The sequence below is a fragment of the Monodelphis domestica genome, chromosome 5 (assembly GCF_027887165.1).
Source record: "Monodelphis domestica isolate mMonDom1 chromosome 5, mMonDom1.pri, whole genome shotgun sequence".
In the NCBI taxonomy this organism is placed as follows: Eukaryota; Metazoa; Chordata; class Mammalia; order Didelphimorphia; family Didelphidae; genus Monodelphis; species Monodelphis domestica.
Genome location: NC_077231.1, coordinates 147,990,392 through 148,008,183, shown reverse-complemented (window position 1 = coordinate 148,008,183; position 17,792 = coordinate 147,990,392). Strand labels below are relative to the sequence as shown.

General features: G+C 35.5%; 1 protein-coding gene across 1 annotated transcript in view; it reads right to left on the bottom strand.

Annotated features, from left to right (window-relative positions):
- The window catches only part of DHTKD1 (dehydrogenase E1 and transketolase domain containing 1), a 57,802-nt gene extending 40,746 nt beyond the window's left edge, over nt 1-17,056 (bottom strand). The window contains exons 1-3 of the mRNA XM_001367853.2: nt 16,797-17,056; nt 2,880-3,035; nt 655-866 (exon numbers count right to left, since the gene is read on the bottom strand). Coding sequence (XP_001367890.1) covers nt 655-866; nt 2,880-3,035; nt 16,797-16,962 — 534 coding nt within the window. The 5' untranslated portion in view covers nt 16,963-17,056. The remainder of the gene's footprint in view (nt 1-654; nt 867-2,879; nt 3,036-16,796) is intronic.
- Nucleotides 17,057-17,792: the final 736 nt, after the last annotated feature.

Genomic DNA, 17,792 nt, shown 5'->3' with positions numbered 1-17,792 from the left:
GTACTAGAAAAACTGTCTTGTGTATTGACTCTCATCCCAAAGTTCTCTCCTTTACAGCTGTCATAAACTGCATTTCTTGGTTGACAATTAAATGGGAAAAACATTTCCATTTAACATTTCACAAAGAATATGGCTAATAAAGAACAACCTGAAATTCAGAACTTGATATACTTTCCAACTCTTGGCAATGATAATATGGATGTAGGTTATGGAACAAAGTGTACATTTTCATTCATGGCCAATGCATTTTTCCTATCTATGCTTCTTTGTTACAAGATTAGGTTCTGTTGGAAGGTGGGGGAATTATGGAAAATGATGGTAATGTTTTTTAAAGAGCATCAATAAAACATAAGAAAAGTGTAGCTATGGCAGGAAAAAATAATTCTAAAATCTAAAATATCTTCTAGTAAACTGTATTTTTCTCTTCCCTCTATTACTTTCCACCATATTCATCTAATCATGTATGTGTACACACACAGATACCACACATAAAAAACAAGCAAATTAGAAACTATGAGTTAAATCAATACCTGGTCTTAATTTACTCTCTTCAATCCATTTAATCAGACAAATATTTCTGCCTTAAATGATCCATATTATTTTAACATATCCATAGATATCTTATACTACAATTATCACACTAACATTTTATACCTGAGATTCTAGCATTAATCGGGACAGATGTTTTTTCTCTTCAGTAGTGAATGTCTCCTTTTTTAATTCCTCAAATCTACTTGCAAACCAGTCTTTCTCTTCCTGACTCTGCAACTGGATTGTTTCCATAGAAATCTGTCCACAGTAGATGTGGTTAAGGTAAGCCAATACCTCTTCCAGAGAGGCTTCCTCCTTCCCCATGCTTAGTAATCCTAGAGCAGGAATCAAAGGCAAAAATGGCAAAGAATAATCAGTTTTTTAAAAAATTAAAGTATATATTCTATAACAATGATTTTCATTTAACCTTTTCTTAAACTTTCAAAACACTTCAGACTTTATAAAAACAGTGATAAAAGTTTCTTATTTGAATCCCCAGTGCTTAGCATAGTGCCTAGAATATAGCAGGGGCTCAATAAATGTTTACTGAAGAGAATTCAATTTAAAAGATGCCAATTTTGTGAAACTGAGGACACAAAGGTCAGAGGTTATGGGGATAAAAGAAAGCTGACATTCAGTGCTAGGACAAATATCTTTTTGTTAATTCTTAAGATTTCTACATTCCCTTTCAATAGTTATAATTTCACATAGACAGAGAATTCAAGTTCTACAATAAAAAGTGATAAAACTCACCAAAATGTAAGAGTAGCCCATAGAATTTCTTTTGTCTTCAGCAGGAACTCCCAAAAACATAATGCCCACAAAACTAATTCTATTATTGTAGAAGTACATCTTGAAGGACATGTGGTTTGAGATATATGTGTTTGAATATCAGAGCAACATTATTACAATGTAATTTTTAAATTAATTTAAGGAACTGTAGGGAAAAAATCCAATGGATTATACCAACCCAAATCTTTTCAATCTTTGTTAATTTTGTAGTCAGTGTGTATATATAATTGACCAGTCCCTGACATAATCCATACAAATTGTTTACACAAGCTCCATAATATTCCATTATGTCAATTTGTTACATTTAACATCTTCCTAAATTGTTGGGGTTTATAAATTTTGGTAAACTTGCCTTAATTTACATTTTAAAAATTGCTAGTAATACTGTGCACATATTTATGGGATGATTTACTATCTCTTCTATATGTAAACTTTTAATCAACTACAACTTCTTACTGAGTAACACAAATCCATACATATCAATATTAACTCAATTATTAAACCCTGATATTGACCAAATATGTTTAGAGTATCCCTTCCATGTTTCAGGGATAAGAGGCAAAACTGCATAAAATTTTGGACCCTTCTTTCTTAGAAGTCTAAATTTTTTTTTCTTTTTATGGGTTGTTTATAGAATCTTATTATAAAATTAAGGTTAAGTATTTGGTCATAGGCTGTATGTAGGTCAATGTTAAGACATCTCTACATTTCTAGTCTTTGTATGTCATCTTCTGGCTTTCATGTTCTTTTTGTAAACTTTATTTTAACTTTTAAAAAGAAATTGTGTACATTTATGGCATTAAAAGATAAAATATGTTGATATTATACAATACTATACATATATTTTAGCATTTCTAAGTTTTAAAACTTTTTCTGTGTCATCTACAACTTCTGCAAAACACCCCCAAAATTCCCATTTAGCTTCTCATGCCAATCAGTGATATATTAAAACTGTGATGAGAAAAGTTATGATACAGAAGGGATACCTATATATCTGTTCTTTATATGTTTTAGATCAAAGGATCCCTATTTATAAACTGCTGACCCCTTGGGTACCATAGAGTTATTTTTGTAACATTACTCTCCGTAAATCATTCTTTCTTCATTATCTCCTTGACCTCTAACCCTCTCTGTTCTTCCATCCCTTAAATTCCTTGGCCACTTCTCTACCACCATTCTACCTGGCCAGTCATTAACTCTGGGGCCCTGCCACCATCTATTTCTATTCCTCTGCTATTAAATAACTTCAAAAGATCATAAAAATTAGTTTCATTACAAATCTATTATGGCCAAAAATATTGATAGCTGCGCTTTTTGTGGTGGCAAAAAATTGGAAAATAAGGGGGTATTCCTCAATTGGGGAATGGCTGAACAAATTGTTGTATATTATGGTGATGGAATACTACTGTGCTATAAGAAATAATGAACTGCTTGACTTCAATATGAACTGAAAAGACCTCCATGAATAGGTGCAGAGTGAAATGAGCAGAACCACGAGACCATTGTACACAGAAACTGAAACATTGTGGAATGATCCAATGCTACTAAGTTTTTACCTGTAGTATTAAAAGGTCCCTGAAGAGTCTCAACAAGAGTTTGGATTTCAGGTACATTCTCCATAACAGCTTGACCAGCAAAGAGGGGATTGATTTTGGCAGCTTTATGACCATGTTCACAGTATGCTGTGACCAAACGGGCAAGACCATGATCAACTAACAGGAAGAAAAAAGGGATTATTAAAAATGATCTAAAAGCAGAGGATGCAGCATTATATGCAAATATTAAGACCCTTAAAAGTTAACCACAATCTTAATAAATGGTCAAAGAATATGAACTAACAGTTCTCAAAAGAATTGCAAACTATTAATAAAAGAATGTTCCAAATAATCAATTACAGAAATACTCAAATCAAAACAATCCTAAGCTTTCACCTTTCATCTAGCAAATTGGCAAAGATGCTAAAAGTATAGGAAGAGTCAATTTGGAGGGCTTGTAGGAAGATAGGTACATTGTTAGTAGAGTTGTGAAGCAACACAACAATTTTGGAAAGCCATTTGGAATTATGCAAATCAAACAACTAAAATTTCCACAGTCTTTGAACCAAAGATTTTATTCTTAGGCATATAGTAGGAGATGATTAGTAAGAAAAGTTTCCATTTGACTAAAATGCTTATAATAGCATTTTTGTGGTAAAAGAAACTGGAAACAAAGTAGATAATCATAAAGTGGGAATGTTTAAACAAATTATGGTACATCAATGTAATGTAATTTTTCATCTGAGCTCTGTAACTATATTCTATCACATTATAGAATAAAGGAAAAATGTACAATACCATGGAAAGAAATTACAAAATATTATAAATCCAAGAAACATGGAAAGATACATATATGACTAATATAATGAATACAGAGGACAGAAGTACATGTAAATAATAACTATAACAATGTAAATTAAAAATAACAACCACCACAGAACAACTTATGAGAAAGGGAGAGATACTGGGAGACATTTTGGAGATATAAAAAGATAAGCAATAAAATTTACTTTTTAAAAATAATTATCAGCAGTACCAGATCTTAAACTGTACTATAAAGCAGTGATCATCAAAGCAATCTGGTACTGGCTAAGTAACAGAAGGGTTGGATCAATGGAATAGACTAAGGTAAATGACCTCAGCAATCTAGTGTTTGATATACCCAAAGATCCCAGCTTTTGGGTTAAGGACTCATTATGTGACAAAAACTGCTGGAAAAATTGGAAAACAGAAAAAATTAGGTTTAGATTAATATCTCACACCCTTACCAAGATAAAGTCAAAATGGCTATATGATTTAAACATATGGAGTAATATTATAAGTAAATTAAGGGAATGCAGAATAATTTGCCTGTCAGATCTATGGGGAAGGGAAGAATTCATCACACAAGAGACAGAGAATTTTATAAAATTTAAAATGAATCATTTTGATTATATTAAATTGAAAAGGTTTTGTATAAACAAAACCAATGCAACCAAGATTAGAAGGAAAGCAACAAACTGGGGAAAATTTTATAACCAATTTTTCTGATGAAGTTCTCATTTCTCCAATATATCAAGAACTAAGTCAAATTTATAAGAGTCCAAGTCATTCCCCAATTGATTAATGGTCATAGGATATGAATAGGCAGTTTTCAGATGAAGAAGAAATCAAAGCTATCAATAATCATATGAAAAAAAATGTCCTAAGTCTCTCTTAGTGAAATACAAATTAAAACAACTTCATACCTACCAGATTAGCCAATAAGACAATATAGGAAAATAATAAATATCAGAGGGAATGTGGCAAAATTGGGACACTAATGCATTACTGGTGGAAGTTGTAAATTGATTTGACCATTTTGGAAGGCAATTTGGAATTATGCCCAAAAGACTACAAAAGAATGCGTACTTTTTGATCCAGTAATAACACTACTGGGTTTGTATTCCAAAGAGATAAAAAAAAATGGAAAAGGACCTGTTTGTACAAAAATATTTATACCTATGCTTTTTTGTGGTGGCAAAAAATTGGAAACTAAAGATATATCCCTTGATTGGGGAATGGCTGATGAACAAATTGTGGTGTATGATGGTGATGGAATATTATTGTGCTCCAATGAAAGAAGAACAGGATGATTTCAGAATGAACTGGAAAGACCTATGTGAACTGAGGCAGAGTTAAAATAAGCAAAACCAGGAGAACGTTATACACAATCACTGAAATATTTTAAGATGATCAAATGTGATAGTCTTTTTACTAACAGCAATTCAATGATCTAGGACTTCTGAGGAACTTATGAAAAAAATGTTATGCACCTCCAGAGAAAGAACTGTTGGAGTAGAAATGCAGATGAAAGCATATGATTTATCACCTGTTTATTTGGGTAGATGATTTGGGGGGTTGGTTTTATAAGATTATTCACAGATAAAAATGAATAATATGGAAATAAATTTTGCATGATAATACATGTATAGCCAAGATTGAATTGCTTGTCAGCTCTGGGAAGAGGGAAGGGAAGAAGGGAGGGAGACAATATGAATCATAAAACTTTGGAAAAACTTATGTGAAAAATTGTTATTAAAATGAGAGAAAAATTAAAAATAATTATCAACTGATTTACAATCAAGACAATGGCCCTCGCTTATTTTCCATTAACAATTTCTTTTACAATTTTCCTCATGACTAGGCTTTTTTCCTTTATCATGATTTAGTTGTTATAGGAAACCACTGATATGGAAATGCCCTCCCTCCAAGTAACAGTTTCTAAATTGGAATCACAGATGCCTGCAATACTGAAAGGTTAAATGATTTGCCCAGTATGTGTCAGAGACAGAAATTAAGCTCAGATTTTCCTGACTCTAAGGCCAGCTCTCTAGCTACTTTGCCCTGCTGTCTCTCAAAACACTTAATCAATTACACTGACTACTAAGCTGCAATAGCCTAAAGTAATGGGAACGGGGTAAAGTTTTTGTTTTAATGTCACTTCTAAGATTGAGAAAAAATAAAGGAAAGAGGAAGAAGTGCTAACTAGTCAATAAAGCAATCATTTATTGTGTATTTGCTATGTGCCAAATACACTAGAATTGGATATATGCAAAGTCAAAAATAATTCCTGTCCTCAATCTGGAAGACAGAGCCACAAAATTCATTTCTAAACACTATACAAGGTATGGAAGAAAACTGACTTTTAAGCATGAGGAAAGGGAGGAGATAAGCATTTATTAAGCATCTACTGTTTACCAAGTAGGGCTAAGCACTTTACAAACATTATTTAATTTGATTCCCATAACAACCTGAGAAAATAGATGCAGTTATTATCACCATTCTAAGTTTAGGAAAGTGAAATAGAAAGAGGTTATAAATGACTTGTCCAAGGCACATAGCTGGTAAATATCTGAGAATATCTGAGACTGAATCTAAACTTAAAATTTTCTGACTACACATTGAAATACTCGATCCACTGCACCACTTTGCACCCTCTTTTCTTCTAGAAGCTTTTTCTAGCCATTTTCAGAATGGATTTAGATTATTCTAAATCTAAGCTTTTTTTTTTTCTGTTTAGAGAAAGGTTCAAATTACCAGTCAACACATGTCCTTGGAAATCTTTTGAATAAAGCCATTTTAGAGTTCCAGTTTTTAGTTTTCCCAAACTTCCACAACAGACAGAATACAGTTACTGAGCCCAGGTGAAAACTTGATTATAATTTTGCTTTATCACACAGAACAATTTTCTTAATTTTCCAAATATCTTTGCAAAATCATTTCCCTAAAATCACTCAGTCCCCTTAATGAATGTCCTTTCCAGAAGTTCAAAGGTGAATTCAATAGGTATTTCATTACCTGGTAAAATAAAAGACTTATTCCTTCCCTTAGTCTGACTGTTACCCTAATTCAGATGATTTATCAAGAAAGAGGGTATTGATTTTAAGTGATTCAGTGAAGTGAAGGACTCTTTCCATTTCTCCAGTGAGCATACTAGTACTAATCTCAAACAGGCTACTTTCTCCTCAAAAACTCAAAGAAAATGGCTAAGTCTTTGGGAAGGGAGAAAGAGAATTTAGTGAAATGCACTGTTTCAAAATTAACTGCTATGGTTTTCTGATCCAGTTTTTGCCAAGGACATAAGAATGTCATTCTAATATTATTTTGTAATATGTAGTAACAAAAAGTACTAAAAGCTAGGAAATTGGAAAAGACCCCTAGTAGAAGCTCAGCACTTGAGCACACCTTGGAAAGAAGTTAGGGATTCTGAGAAGCAGAAGTGAGGAATCATGGGAGATAGTCAGTGCAAAGGCCAAGACCAAGTTGGGAAATGAAATATTATACATGAGTAAGCTGGACAATCTGTCTAGAATACAGAGGAAAGGGAGTAACAGTTAATAAGTCTAGGAATATAGGCCAGAGACAACAGAGAGCAGACTAGGGAGTTTCTGAATGCTTCCCAGCATGGCAATGACATAGTCAAACTGGTGCTTCTGGAAGACTGATTGGGCTGCTGAATGGAAGGTTTAGAAAGAAGAGACTGGAGTCAGACCAATTAAGAGGCTATTTTAATAGCCCAGGAAAATCAGAATCTACAAACAGGGTAAGGGAGAGATTAAAAATAATAAAGTCTAAAAAAGAATATAAAAGCATGATTCTTAGAGTTTTATTTTCAAAAAAAAGTTAATATTTGTGATTTGCATTGCCACATTTTAGGAAAATCATTATCAAGCTTTTATCCTGGGATACTAAAAAGCATTGGCCACAAAAAATGCCTCTTTTCTTCCACATTGTACACATTACTACCTCCCACCTACCCCACCCCCTATGCCCCATTCACACACACTCAGACTTTCCTTTAAAAGCAGTTACCACAACTACTTCTACCTATTTTGTTCTGGTCCCCTAACTACCTCTTAACTAATTTTTAACCTATAAAGGATCTCCAACCTGTTTGATAAATGCTGTAAAAGTTAATCCATACTCCCTTTCCACTGCCATTCTAAATTGGAAGTTCTTAATATATCAAAGTCTATTTGAAAATTAGGTTCACTAAAAGCTAAAGTACACGAGGTCCATTACTTTTACAGATCAAAGTTTAACCAGTGAAAATACCACTATGTAAGAGGCTGCTGTAAGTGAAGTCATTATCTTTTTTTTTTAAGTCAAGACAAATTTTGGAACTAATTAAAAGCCGTGATGCAAGGCAAATTTTCAGAATTAATTTCAATAGTTATTAATATATAAAAAGGGAATGACATAGAAAGAGTTAGAGTTAAGGGCAATAAGAATATGACTGCAAACATAATTTTACCTCTTTCCTCTAATATACTATCCTACACACACATACACACCATTTAATATATCTTATATATGCAGTTCCAACTAAATCTTAAGACTATTGCAACACCTTTTGTCTGTGAACTTTTGTGAAAACCTTTATTTGTTGTCAGCATAAATTATTCCAGTAGCATATTAATGGAAGTCACTTTTCCATTACTAATAATCGATCACTTAACATTTTCCCAATAAGATCCCTTTCATGACTAAAGAAAAATAATGCTGGGTGTCTCAGTGGATTGAGAGCCGGGCCTAGAGATGGGAGGTCCTAGGTTCAGATCTGGTCTCAGACACTTCCTAGCTCTGTGACCCTGGGCAAGTCACTTGACCCCCATTGTCTAGCCCTTACCACTCTTCTGCCTTGGAACCAATACACAGTATTGATTTTAAGATGGAAAGTAAGGGTTAAAAAAAATAGCTGGCAAGAATGAGGTTTTGTCCATGAAAGAAAGAAAGGCCAGTGAAACCATGACCTTCATTCTGTGTCCTAACTACATGTGACATATGACATGATGCGATATGTAATGATATTTGTAATATAATGTGGCATATGTCATATCATATTATATTTATTAGCAAAATAATGACATGAACTATCTGACACTCAGAGAAAACACAATAACATTATAAATGAGATGTTAATTTTGGCACTCTGCATGTATTAGTATGAAGGTAAAATTAGTATGTAATAAACATTTTCAGTGGATGTCCTATAGAAATAATTCTTTGATGATCTTTTAGTCAAATATATATATGTATATTATATGTAACACTATAAAATAAAGCATGAGACATGGACCCAGATTTATTAAAACTTATAGAGCTTTTCAGACATTAACTTGTATGCATGATCCAGTTCAAGAATAATATACAAGAGGAAAGGGTCAAGAAAAAGGAACAGAATAGAGAGATGATCTGCTTCATGATTCATGAAAGGGAGAAATTACTAGAGGGAAATCTTTATGAATGGGCCATCTCAAGACTTTAGCACCTTGCTTGAAAGGATGAACAGAATTTTTAGGAAAAAATATTTTATTGGAAACCAAGAGAATGTTCATTAATTGGAAAATGGTTAAAAATTATGGTACATAATTGTGATTGAATACTACTGTGCTGTAAGAAATAATGAGGAGTTTAATTTTAAAGAAAAACTTGGAAGGAACTACTTGAAATAGTGAAGAAACAAGTAGAAACAAGGAAACATTACATATAACTACAGATTAACTACTTGAAGAATTACTTCTGAATGTTTACCTCCAGAGAATGAACTGAAAAAATGGAAATATGAAAGACATAATCTATATATACATATCAGCTTGCCAGATGATGCCCTCTATGGTGTGGAAAAGGGAGGGAATAGCTGAGATATCTGGAAATAAATTCTGTGAATAAATTTTAAAGGAAATAATTTCAAATTCCTTATATAACATTCTATAATGTTTTCTAAATGGATTTATGATCCTTACATCAAACATCATGTTATTAAATAAAACTAAAAGAGAAATAGAAAAATTCACAGCCATGGACAGGAGAATAAACATTTTTTTCCTTTTCTTTTCTCTTATCTTAAAAACTTTTATCTTCTGTCTTAGAATCAATACTGTGTATTGGCTTCAAGGCAGAAGAGCGATAAAGACCAAGCAATGGGGATTAAGTGACTTGCCTAGGGTCACACACCTAAAAAGTGTTTAAGGCCAAATCTGAATCTAGGATCTCCCTTCTCTAAGCCTGGCTTTCAATCCACTGAGCCATCTACCTATCCTAAGAGATATATATTCTTTATCAAACAAAAGTTGGAGGCAATTACCAAAGATAAAAATAGATAACTTTGATTACTTGAAACTGAAAAGTTTCTACATAGAAATAATTAAAGCACCTAGTATAAGAAAGGAAGTTGTTGGATGGCAAAAAAACAAAAACAAAACCCCAAACCAAAATTTCTCTGATAAGGGTTTATCTTCCAAGAGGCAGACCTCAGGGAGGGTCCCCAGACTCCTAGGGAAGCCCAACCTCCCCCCCCCCCCCCCCCCCCCCCCCCGCAAAAAAGATCCCTGCTAGGCAAACTACCTCTAAACTGAATTTGTATAATCTAGCTCATTTGCATAAATTATAAATACCAGTCAGTTGATAAACTCAGGGTCTCAGACCAGGCTGAGTATGTCAGCAGACCACTGATTTTTGTGATTTGCTCCTTCACAATAAAGTCAGTTTTGCTCAGAAGAATATTTCCCTGTATTTTTTCTTTTAAAGTTGCCATACACTCCAAAATATTTATGTAGCACTTTTTGTAATAGATCAGAATTAGAAACAATGTAGACTCCTATCATTTGGGGAATGGCTAAACAAATTGTGGTACATGAAAGTAATGTAATATTACTCTGCTGTAAGAATTTATGTGTGATGAATACAGAGAAGCATGGAAAGATTCATATATATGAACTTATGCATAGTGAAATAAGCAGAGGCAAGAAAACAATATATACAGTAACTATAACAGTATAAAAAGGGGGAAAACTATATACCAAAAAGTCAAAAGCAAGTGTAACAAAATGATAGGACTCAAATGAAGAGATGTGAGAAGCCACCCTCAATTATTTCTTCATGGAAGTAAGATATCCAAAGGCATCCCATCTTGCACATGTTTTCAGACTTTTTGATATATTGATCAGTTGTGTTGTTTTCCCCTCTGAAAAATGCCATTTGTCATATTGAATGACTCTCAGGTAATGGATGAGAAAGTGGAAGAAATAGTTGGGATAATTTTGGTAATGTAAGAAAGAGAAAATATGAAAAAAATTCTTAAATTTTTTTGAACTTTTAAATCAACAAAATCGAGTAAAAACAATTTATAGCTGATTATATTTGATAACATATTTCATTGTAAATGTCTACAACTTATCAGTTACCTGTTTTACAGTCAGACTTATAATTAGGTATGTATATATATGTATGCATATATATATATACCTTCTATTTAGTTGTAGCTAGCATATAAATTTTTATTTTAGTTCTGTTATATTCACTTTGTATTATTTCATATTGGTCTTTATTGTCTTAAAATCAGAGAGATGTAGATTTAGAGCCAGAAGGGACCTAAAGAGGTCAACAAGTCAAATGTCCTCATTTTAAAGATGAGGAAAAGTTAAGCCCAGAAAAGTTAAGTATTTTTCCCAGGGTCTTACAGGTAGTAAAATGACAGAGCCAGGACTTGACTGTGGCTCCATATTCAGCATTTTTCAATTGTACCATATCAGGATAGCATAAGAATATTAGAAGATGAAAGAGATACCTTTTTAATTTATTGGTAGGAAGAGAATTCATAATCAAATTAAAAATGAAAATCACAAAAGATAAATCAACTATTATGACTAGAAAAAAATTAAAAAGCTTCAACACAAATAAAAATTAATACAACTAGAATAAAAATAAGAATAGAAATTGCTTGGTATGTAAAAAATATTTTGCATTAGCTATTTTTGACAAAAGTCTGTTAACCAAGAGTTAAAGGGAATTGGCATAACATATTTTCTTTGTTTCAGTTCTAGAGGATTGTAAGAATGGAAACAGCCCAGCTTCCAGTGGAGGCAAAGGATAGGGTGATTTAGGGGGCCATTGAGGGGCCTAGTCCAAAGAGAAGATGGAAAGAATAGTTAGGCAGTTGCCTTTGGCTGCCTTTGCCTTATAGAGAAAATAGGGATTCCCATCCCTCACTTTCATAGTAAATTAGTTGACTAGAGAAACCACTTTGATATGAATAAATAATTTTCATAATAAGAAATGCATATGAACAGTAATTATCAACTGAATCAATGATCATTCATGAGAATTTGGCCCAATAATCTATAGAGGAAAAAAAATGTCAAATTCCTGTTGTCAAGATTATGGCATCCAGTTAGATGGATAACTCAGAGTTAATCATATTTTTAAAAAAATGATAAGGGACAGCTAGGTAGTTCAGTGGATTGAAAGCCAGGACCAGACACAGGAGGTCCTGGGTCCAAATCTAAACTCAGATACTTCCTGGGTAGCCTTGGGCAAGTCACTTAACCCCCATTGCCTAGCCTTTACTGTTCTGCCTTAGAACCAGTACATAGTATTAATTCTAAGACAGGGATAAAACAAACCAGGTATGCACAGAAGAAATCTTTCCTGGGGGTGACATAGTTTTGAAAGCAAATTGGGACCAATTTCCAAGATAACTAAAAACAGAGAATTATTGTCAAATAACTGAAAAATTGCAGAATATACTGAAAATAAATAAATAATTTAAGTCTATTTGTATACCAGAGACACAAATACAAAAGAAATGGTGTCTCTGTTCTCAGATAGTTTACATTCTAATGTTCTGATTCTGCTCACTACCTTCTGCATCAGTTCATACAAGTCTTTCCATATTCCTCTGAAACCTTCCCCTTCATCATTACTTACAGCAAAATAACATTCCACCACATTTATATGCCCTAACTTGTTCAGCTATTCCTCAATTAATAGGCACCTCCTTAATTTCCAAAGCAGGCTATATCCTATAGCTCTTTCAAAATCCACAGCTGCTTCCCAACACAAACACTTCTCTTTTTAACATAACTATTTTCTCAATAATGCTCTATGACATCAAATCATGGAACTCCCCAATCTCTGAAAAAAAATCAATATCACAATTGACTCAAAGAGCAATGGAAAGAAATGCAAGTTGGGTGTAGAATATTCCTAACAATGACTTGTAAAAAATGATATAAACGATATAGAGGAAATGTATAATTAGGAAGGAGGCAATCTATTCAAGAGAGATGACAAATTCATAACAATAAATATTCATTTATAATAGCAATGAATGTAGAAGGATCACTATTCTAGTCTCTTAGTAATAATGATGAATAGGAAATAACTATTATAACTAGGGAATGGTTATTATCAAAGGAATATATTACATGTCCTGATAAGTATTTTTGCTTTGTTTTTTCCTCCTCGAATGATTTGGCCTCAGTTCTCCTGAAAGATTCAAGCCATCAAATGGGAAAATCTCAAGGACTTAATTTCACTACTAGAAAGGTCTTGCAGCTTATATCTTCAGTTCCTTTTTCATTTCTACACTTCTGCTGTTCTCATTTAGCAGTGAAAAACAATTTATTATTTGACCTGGCCTTCTGTCTCTTGTCAATAGTTAAACTTGTTTATCTTGTTGGTCAGGATCAATGCATTTGGAATCACTCCCACATTTGTGTATATTTTGTCTTTCTTCTTTCTTCCAAAAGTGGCCCTAGCATGGTGTGTTCTGGGAATTTTTTTTTTCCCTACTGGTATTGTATCAGTTTCAGTTGCAACTATGATAACTTCACAAAGCAAGGAAGAAGGAGGTGAAGAAAAAGATTGTGACTTGTCCAAGATCACATAACTAGGAAGTGTCCAAGGTCAAACTTGAACCCAGGACCTCCCATATTCTAGGCCTGGTTCTCAATCCATCAAGCCACCAAGCTGTCCCCAATCAATCGGATTTTAATCTAGGAATCATTCTCCACTCTTATTCTTCCTTCTGCCTCCATATCCAATAACTTATCAAGAATCTGTCTCCTTAGGAACTCTTGGTCCTCTTCTCTCTAATTATACCACAGTCCGTTTAGTCCAGCCCTCAGTTCTCATGGAGAGTTCTGCAAAGGCCACGTCATTGTTTCTGTCGCATCCAGTCTTTCTCCTCCCCAATCCATTCAAACAACTGCCAAACAGATATTCCTAATGTGCAGATCTGATCGTGTCATTCCCTTGCCCAAGAAGTTTCAGTGGCCCCCACTGTCTCCTCTGTTTGATAAAGATCTTTACAGTATGGATCCCATCTGTCTTTCCAGGATGATGGTGCATTTATTCTCCTTATTAAACTCTAAAATCCAGCTAAACTGGTCTACTTGATATTCCCTACACCTTTATGCCATTTACTAACGCCATGACTATGTATAGACTGTCCCTCTACCTTAGAAAGAACCCCTAACTCCCTTCAAGGTTCAACTCAAATACCATCTTCTTCAAAAGGTCCTTTCTAATTCCTCTCAGCTATTCATACCCACCACAAATTAGCACGTTTTTATGTTGTATTTGTTTTTATTGGTCAGTCTTATCCTTTCTACCTTTGTAATATTTCATGCCCTCCCCCTCCTCTGATGCTGCCACCCCTCTGGTAGCAGGCCTTTATCATCTCATACCTGGACTTCTGCAATAACTGCTGGTTGGACTCCTCTCTCTACATTCTAGCCTATTCTTCCACTTGGCTATAAAATTGATACCTCTGAAGTATAAGTCTGACCTTGGCAACCATTATTTAATCAACTCCAGAAGCTCCTTATTACCTCTAGGATGAAATATGAAATCTTCTGAGTGACTTTGAATGCCCTCCATAAGCTGGCTCCTTCCTAACTTTCTAGTCTTCTTACACTTTATTCCTCTTTATATTCTCAATGATCCAGTGACACTGGCCACCTTGCTGTCCCTTGCACAAGACACACTGTCTCCTGACTCTAGGCATTTTTACTCACTATTCTGCATGCCTGAAATATTTTCTCTCATCTACCCCTCCTCTCTGCCTCAGCTTCCTTCAAGCCTCAACTTTAAGCCTACCTTCTGCAAGAGGCTTTCCCCCTTTCTTCTTAATCTTAATACTTTCCTTCAGAGATTATCTCCAATTTATCTTGAATGCATCTTGTTTGTACATAGTTGTTTTGCCCATTAGACTGTGAACTCCTTAAGAGCAAAGACTATCTTCTTTTCTTTGTATCTCCAGTACTTAGCAGCTAAGTCTTAGCCCAATCAATTCCTGGTACATAGCAGGTATTTGTTAAAAGTTTGTTGACATTGTTTCCTTAACAAATCTACAATAAAACTTAAGCTCCTTGAGGATAGGAATTTTAAATTTGTATCTCCAGAACCTGGCACACATTATGAAATGCAAGTTGATTAATTAAGCTATTATACCAAAATTGGAAAGTTCATATATTTTATAATTCATGCATCTATCTCTTGTCCTGAAAAACTCTTTTATCTCTATTACTAATTGGTTTTGCAACCTTTGGTCTTAGACCTGTCCTACTACCCTTTGCTCCAACCCATGATCCTAATATAGCTGCTAAATTAATCCTCCTAATTTAAAGATCAAATCAGATCATTCCTTGGCCCCAAAATCTTAAAATATTCCACATCACCTACAAAATAAAGACAAAAATACATGTAAGACTTAAGGCAGAAGATAGAAAGGTATCCTTGGAATCAGAAAGACCTGGATTCAAATACTTTCTCCTGCTAAACTTAAATCACTTAATCCAAGCTACTCCTTAAAATTATACATTACAGGCAAGTTGCCAATCTACATCAGTGGAAGGAGTTTTTGTACATACAGTTTGGAATAGATGTTGTTTAGCATCCCTTTCTGCTCCAAATAACATGATATGCATATATAAATACACATAGATATGTTATATATATATATATATATATATATATATATATATATATAATGCTGTGGAAACTAAAAACCGAATTAAGCCTTTTGGGACACTAGAAGACACAAATCCAAAAATAGAGAATGGAGGGTCTGGAACAGAGAACAAGTTTCTTCAGTGAACCCAAATTTGCCAAAACTGCCTGAAATGTGGGTTTAAAACACTGAAAGAAGAAAATTTACATCACTTGTAATCTGAGATTAGGTTTGGAGTTAATAATAACTGTTTGTATAGTGTTTAAAGGTTAACAAAGTTCTTTACCCATGTGCTTTCATTTGTATCTCACAACAACCATTTAGGCTATGTGCTATATTTATCCTCGTTTTAAAGATAAAGAAACTGAGGCAGACAGAAGTTAAGTGACTTGCCCAGTGTCACACTACTAATAGGTGTCTAAGGCAGTGTTTGAACCTTGTTCTTCCTGACTCCAAGTCCAAAACTCATTGGAGGAGGAAGAGATGCTAGAGGTCTTTTATTCCAAATCCCTCATTTTACATATGAGGAAACCGAGGCTCAGAAAAGTCAAGTGATTTGCCTAAGGATCCATTAGTAAGGGACCCATAATTTGAATGCATGGTGTCTTTTGACTCCAAATCCTTCCAGTAAATCACACCCTTCTCTTGAGTTTCGAATTCATTATCAAGGCACACAACCTTACTGTCCATGCCCTTGAGAACTTAATGCTCCCCCTACCTCTAGTCCTACCTTCCCAAGGTCTTGGAACCCAAAATCTTGGGGAACTTAAGTCTTTTCCTCTGGCCTTGAGGAGCCCCAAAACCTGGTCTTCCCTTTCGGTTTAGGTCTCCCTTCCCTCAGTTGCTTTCCCAGCTAAAATGCTCCGCCCCACCCCCGACTCTTCCCAGCTAAGATGCTTCCCCCGACCCTTCCGCAGGGGGTTGGGGGGGGGGGGTGAGACAATGTGGGCCTGTCTGCACCCGCGCACCAGCCTGAGACTACGCCAGATTCCGACAGGAGAAGAGGACGGAGCCAGAGAGAAGGCGGTACGGCAGGCATCGCTGGACCTCGCTCCGCTCTGAGGCCACTCCACCAGAGCCGAGACAAACAGGAAGGCAGGCGGCCGCCGGCAGGCAAATCCCACAGCAGCCGCTGGCCCCACTCACTCCCTTCTCCCCTCCCGGCTTCAGTCTCCAGAGACCTGCCGAGCGTGCCGTGCCTCCCCTGGGCTCCCCGTTCTCCCGCTGCTTCGGCCGGTAGCCGTAGACCCCTCTTTCCGTCTGGTAGCCGCGGCGGAGAAGCTGCCGAGGAATCCACTCGAGGTTCCGCCTCGCGACGGCGGCAGCAGCGGTGACTGAGTAGGCCATGGCCCCGATACTCCAGCCTGGTCTGGAGGAAGAAGGATGGAACTAGTGGCGGTTCCGGACCCCCAGGATTGGGATGGCGCTGCCCAATGTGCAAGACCTGAGCCAAGAAGCTCCGCCCCCGGCCCGGCCCATGGACAACGCCCCCCTGCCTGATTGGCTAATCAGAGACCAGCCCCGCGGAGAAGGCACGCCCCCAGAGGGGCAAAGAGCTGGCAGAAGCTTGAAAGGAGGGGGCGGATCTTGTGCTGGCAGGAATGATTGGTTTACTTATATAACTGCAAAATAAACCTCTCTTATAAGGCCTCCACTCCGGAGCCGGTGGAACAAGCGCTTCCCACTCCTTTCCTTCCCAAATCCCCCAACTTCTTCAGCCCCAAACCAAAACCTACAAATCTTCTGCCATAATCTTCTCCGCATTACCCAAAATCTTCCCTAAGAGAAAAGGGAAAGAATGCGAGAAGAAGGGTAGGTGAGGTAACTAGAGGGTCGTGGATAGAGGGGCTGGACTTGGATTCTGGAAGACCTTGATTCCCAAAAGAGCTTCAGACCTTAGTTGTGCGACCTTCAGCAAGGCAGTAAGCCTTCATACTAATTTTTTTCATATGTAAAATGGGAATAATGATGATTTAAAACAACTTCACAAGGTGAGTTTCAAATGAGATAATATATATTAAGGTCTTACAAACTTTTTGACATAGATGTCATTATTTGTGTTGAGACAATTGAGAAAGAAAAAGGAAGGGATGATGTAGGATGATGACTAAAAAGTGATTTTTTTTTCCTTTTGGAAATTCAATCTGGATCATAGATCTAGATGTCATCTCATGTAA